This window comes from Alligator sinensis, unplaced genomic scaffold (genome assembly GCF_000455745.1).
Source record: "Alligator sinensis unplaced genomic scaffold, ASM45574v1 scaffold875_1, whole genome shotgun sequence".
Classification (NCBI taxonomy): domain Eukaryota; kingdom Metazoa; phylum Chordata; order Crocodylia; family Alligatoridae; genus Alligator; species Alligator sinensis.
In genome coordinates, this window is record NW_005843460.1 from 48,067 (window position 1) to 53,802 (window position 5,736).

At 43.6% G+C, this 5,736-nt stretch overlaps 1 protein-coding gene across 1 annotated transcript in view; it reads right to left on the reverse strand.

The window, feature by feature from the left end:
• Positions 1-283: 283 nt before the first annotated feature.
• LOC102370943 (cytochrome P450 2K6-like) overlaps positions 284-5,736 on the reverse strand; it is a 17,670-nt gene continuing 12,217 nt past the window's right edge. The window contains exons 6-9 of the mRNA XM_014527366.2: positions 5,292-5,433; positions 2,654-2,838; positions 2,289-2,430; positions 284-521 (exon numbers count right to left, since the gene is read on the reverse strand). Coding sequence (XP_014382852.1) covers positions 334-521; positions 2,289-2,430; positions 2,654-2,838; positions 5,292-5,433 — 657 coding nt within the window. The 3' untranslated portion in view covers positions 284-333. The remainder of the gene's footprint in view (positions 522-2,288; positions 2,431-2,653; positions 2,839-5,291; positions 5,434-5,736) is intronic.

A 5,736-nucleotide genomic window follows, 5' to 3' on the forward strand; every position in this document is an offset into this window, starting at 1 on the left:
ACCATGTGTCCTGCAGTCATCCATGATGTTTGTCTTGGCACCTGGCTGGTGGAGGTTGGATCTTCTATGCAAAGCAGTGTTTCTAGTTGTGAATGATTTAAGGTAAGACAGAGATTTGTGTCTGTTTTTTTATTCTAATGAAAAATGCACAGCACATTTATAATGGTGGAATTTCACTAAGGTCACTGGCATCCATGGGACTGTGAACTAGTATGAGAGGGATCAAGCAAAGACTAGCAAAGCATTGCTCAAACTACAGCCAAAGGCCTGTGCAAAGCTGTGTGGGAAGGACAGAAGATACACAGATAAGATAGGCATGCCAGAAAGGGAACCCTAAGCCCGTGCTGCCACACAGATCTTATGGGGCATGGGCCCTGAAGTCAACCCAACTGCAGGGGTGAGGTCCAGGTCTGAGCTGGAAACACCAGGAGCAGGGTGCCAATTGAACCTCTGCAGGAGGCTTGTGAAGAAGAGGAAGAGCTCCATTTTGGCAAGAGTCTCGCCCACACACATCCTCCGACCTTTAAAAAAAGGCATGACAAACATCAACATTTCAGAACCAGTGGCTGCTTTAACTATAGGAAGGACCTATTGACACAGGGCGGCTTCTCTTCTGATGCAACGATTCGGAACAGAAGCATCTCTTTGCGAGAGGTTTCGTGGCATGGGGAGTGCTGTGGCAGGGTGGCTAATGCAGCCTGCTATGGTCCCAGGGGAATGTGGTCAAGTTTTCTGGACTCATGCTAAAGGCGGCTCCCAAATGCTCTAGCTAAACATGAATACCTAGTCATTCAGCCCCGGGGAAGTCAAAGCTGGCCCGATAAAGTGATGGCCACATCAAACCCTTAGATAGATAGCACTGGCTACTGAAAATGCGCCCCTTAATCCTACTAGCTAAAAGGACCACTTGTGTTGGATGGCCTTTCCTTTCATAAGGGGGGTGGAGCTGAGAGCAGGGCGTTTTCCTAAAAATGTTCCAGTTTGTAAAGAAAATTACAAATATCTTAGGAGCATTTAAAAAGAGAGTAAAATTGTCCTATGGAATAGTGATGGTACAATCATAGATGTACTTTACATATTATTTTAATTAATCCACATATATTTATATTCTGAAAAGTCTTATGCATAAAACCAATTTGAAAGTTTTGAAGTTTTTGTTTCTCAGCAACACCTTCATTTTTTTTGTTTCGCATTTATACTTTTCAATTTGTTCTTGTTTCTTCTTTCATTTCCACCTCTGATCTGGCTGGGTTTTTTCATCAATTGACCTGACAGATCACAGCGTGACTAGATTTAAACTGAATTTTTTAAATGAGCATCTGAGTCTACATGTGAAAAAATACATTTAAAAGACCAAATTAAAAAAAAAACCCACACATTCTATTTAAAACTTTAAAAAGTCTTTCTATATCAAGGAAGAATCTACTTTCCAAACTTTTGTATATATTTGTAAAATTTTTTGCTCAGCTTTAAAAGCTACATCTTAACGGATTTGAGTGCACATCACCGAGGGTTGATGCCCTGTGATTGTGAGCAATGTATTTCAACAGGTAAGCTGCCATGACCTGTGTAATTTCCACCTTCTGAGTTGACATTTGATGTGGTCTCCTCAGGCTCTGGTTCAGGACAGAAGTTAACAATAAAGAACTGATTTCAGCTCCTTCAAGTCAAATGATGCTTTCCTTAATTGGCGTTATACAATGCATTGTAGTAGCCTAATACCAAGAGGACAAAGACATTGCTTGTAGAAGCAAGATCCTTATTGTAGTGGAATGAGAAATACCCAAATTGGGTTACTATTGGTGAATACATGCTCTCTGGAGGCTTATATTTAGAGTCAGGCTTATTCTATATTTATATACAGGCTTATATTTAGAGTCAGGGTCAAAGGTCTTCCCAGCTTACTAGACCGTTGGGCTAGCAGATTTGATGCATGTGTGTTTCCAAAGCTGACAACACATGAAAGAGTGATGTGGCCAGAGCCACATTTTTCCACCATTAATCCCCTGTCCAAAGGGCCAGTGTCCCATTTATAGACAGGCATTAAAGGGGGAAACCCAGGGAAAATATCTTGAGTGAAGTGCATGCTTATCCCTCTAGACTTGTAGCCAGAAAGATTAACAACTTCCCACTCCAGCCCCTTCCATGAATGGGGAAATTGTTAAATTCCAGAGGAAAAAAATGAGAGGGTATGAGGTTTAAAATGGAAAGAAACACTAGGTTATGGCATAATATGCTGGATCCTAGCTCTCTCCCTCTCACAACAATAAATAGAAAACAGAAAGTACCTGCTGAAAAAGGCATGAAGGCCTCGTTCTTCACAAACTTTCCTTCAGCATCAAGAAAATGCTCAGGATAGAAAGCATCTGGCTTCTCCCACTGAGATTTGTCTTTCAGCACAGAGGCCAGCAAGGGGATGATGTAAGTTCCCTGAAAATCACAACTGAGGAGTTATCCTATGGAGGAATATGGTCTCTTGGCCACTGCTATAGGAATAGGCATTGACAAGTACAACATACACATCTTGTTAATAAGGCCATTGCAAATACTGTCCTGGGTCTGCGGATCCACTCTGATTTAATGCAACTAACCAAGACTGGAGCTAGAGCTCACAGGAGAAGACTGAAGGAAAAGAGGGCTGCCAACAGCTCACCTTTGGAATGAAGTAGCCTTTGAGAGTGACGTCCGCGGTAGTTGCATGAGGCAAGTCCATTGGCAGGATGTTAGCAAACCTCTGAATTTCATGGACAACTGCATCTGTGTAGGGCATCTTACTTCGATGTTCCATTCGTGGAGGGTTTGAACCTAGCACTTTCTCAATCTCCTCTTGGACTTTTTCTGCAAAAATCGTATATGAGGAGACCAACATTCACTAATGATGGAAAAGTATGGGACTTTTCTGCTACAAAAGATACAGAACCGTATGTAAAAATGATATGGTACAGTCTCAGAAATCTCTCTTTCCAGATATAAGTGGGATGCTGACAATAGTTGACCTTCACATATTTGCTCAGCACTATTAAAAGTGAATTGAGAGCTTTTAGAAGTGCAAAGGAAACCCATATTCTCATTGAAGTGCCACGTAGGCCTTCTGAGCACTTACAACCAAGTAGTGGTAACAGATGAAACTTGTGCACCCTCTTGCCACGAACAGAAGCAGCATTTTTGTACATGGTGAAATTTGGGCATTCTTTTTCTGGCAAGAATGTCACCTGCAAGGAGAACAGGGGTTGACTTCTCCAATGTGTTCTCTGGTGAACACGCTGAATTCTGCTAAGTTGCAAATTTCTAGCACAAGACAAAAGCATGGCCAGTGACTAGAACAGAGCAGCTCCAGGCTTGCATAGGTGTATCTGAGATTGGAATCTGGCTGCAAAGAAATAAATGCATAAACCCACTCCTAAACTGATGTTTCGTGTCCCTCTCTGTACATGATTCAGAGAAAAAAGGAGCCATAACGGCTCCCTGCTGGAGAACCTGGCTATTTTAGCTGAAGCCAAAGGAGCTTAGGATTTAGCTGTGGGATTCCCCAGTGCAGGGAGGTCCCAGGGATGGCGGGGGAAGATGCATACTCATTATTTCATTGGGATCCTTCCTGTGGGATCCCCCAGGGCTCCATTTTGTTGCCTTTCCTGTTCAACGTATATATGAGGTCACTGGGTGAGATTATGCAGGCATACGGAGTGAAGCACCATCAGTATGCTGATGACCTGGGCCATGCGGTGTCAGTCTCAGTCTTTTCCTAGAGCATGGTTGCAGTTGGAGATTGGATGAGGTTGAACCAATTACAGGTACTCCTCACTTAACGTTGTCCCCGTTAACGTTGTTTTGTTATTACATCGCTGATCTATTAGGGAACATACTTGTTTAAAGTCTTGCAACGTTCGGTTATAACATTGTTTGGCTGCCACCTACTAGTAGGTAACTACTGTGACATAATTGGATTTGTTTAACATCGTTTGGCTTAAAGTTGCATTTTTCAAGAATTTAACTACGACGTTAAGCGAGGAGTAGCTGAAAAGCTGAATCCAGGCAAGACAGAGATGATTGTGATGGGAAGACTTCTTGACCTGGGCGGGGCAGGATTGGGACACCTATTATTGATGGTATTTAGCCTTCTCTTTTCACTCAGGTTCACAGCCTTCAGGGGTGGCTCTTGAATCCCCTGCTGCAGATGCAGCAGTGGCAAGAAACACCAGCTACCTCTGGTGAGCTGGCTGAGACCCTTTATTTAAATATTGATCGTGGTAACTATCATCCATACTTTGTTGACCTCAAGGCTAGACTACTGCATTATGGTCTACAGGGGGGCTACCCTTGATGACTGAAGTTGCAGCTGCTGCAGAATAAGGCAGCCTGCCTTCTGACATGGGTTAGTCACCCAGCGTTGCCAAGTCAAGAAATATTTTTTTACTGACAACCAATCTTTTTTACGCTGACTTTTTTTTACAGGTGTATGTTTTATATAAGTCAACAGTTACCATTCCTCTATTTGTCCTGCCTGCTGCCTCAGACTGCCATGGGCCACGTAGCCCAGTTTTCTTTCAAGGCTAGCAGCTGTAGCACTGTACTTAGACTCCTGTGGCCCTGGGTGAACTTTTAGTATCAGCCCCCCTTTTGCCAGAGATAATGATAATAATAAAAAAAAAATTACCATTTTCAGGCCACCTTTCTGTCCGGGCCCCAGGTGGCCACTCAGTTCACCCATGCCGGGTGCCCACTCAGTTCCCCCATGCCTGTGTCCGGCCCTGAGCAGCTGTTATAGGCAGGTACCAGCCAATGGGAGGCAGAAGCAGCATGTGATTGGTGGGGATGATTGGGGGGAGGTCGAGGAGGGGAGGCTCCTGTGAGCCATAAAGCACTGAAGAAGACATCCTTGCAGATTGCCAAGCACGCAAGGTGGTGCTGCTCTGCTCTTTCTGTCTATCCACACTTGCAACCAGTCTCATTCCAATGACAGATCTTCAATCAAATTCAGAGTTTCTTAGTTTTTTTTTAATGAACTGAATTTATTATTTTTTTTACAGACTTTAAAGACAAGCCTGTCTCCAAGCTTGTTCTGTTCATAGCTTTCCTCCTGCTTTCATATTGCTCCCCTTTCCAGTCTTTCCCTTGGGGTTTTAAGCTCCCTCATTACCCGAATGTCCCCCAGCTGGGCTTCCTCCAGAGGGCTGAGGGTGCCCCAGGGCCAGATCACCCTGTAACAGGCATCTCATCAATCTAACAAACCAATAAATAGGTAGAATCTGTGTAGTGTTGGCCACCATGGGGTCTGTCTAAAAAGCACTTACGCTGAATTTTAGGGTACTTCGTCATTAGCAGAATGCCCCAGCGCAGCGTGGAGGAAGTGGTGTCCATACCAGCAGAAAACAAATTACTTACGAGGCTTTTGAAATTGTCAGTGTTGAAATAACTTTTGGTGTCACTTTTCTCCTGGGGGAAGAAGGAAAAAATATTAAAACTAAAAGATCTCCAGTGAGGTAATAAGTATTTACTAAGTAAAATCTGTACTGAAGTGCTAAAGGGAACTGGAAAGTCTCTGATCCGTTGCATTTGGAAACCTATCAGTCATCAATCGCCCGAATGGGACAGTTAAGGCACTGATGGAGACACAGACACCATTCCTGGCTATTGCTTTATGAGGGCTTCTGTGCCTGTATTTGAAACCAGGAAGCACGAAATACAGCCTGCGCAAGCACTGGGAAAAGACCAAAGAAAGAAAGACCAAAGGGAAAG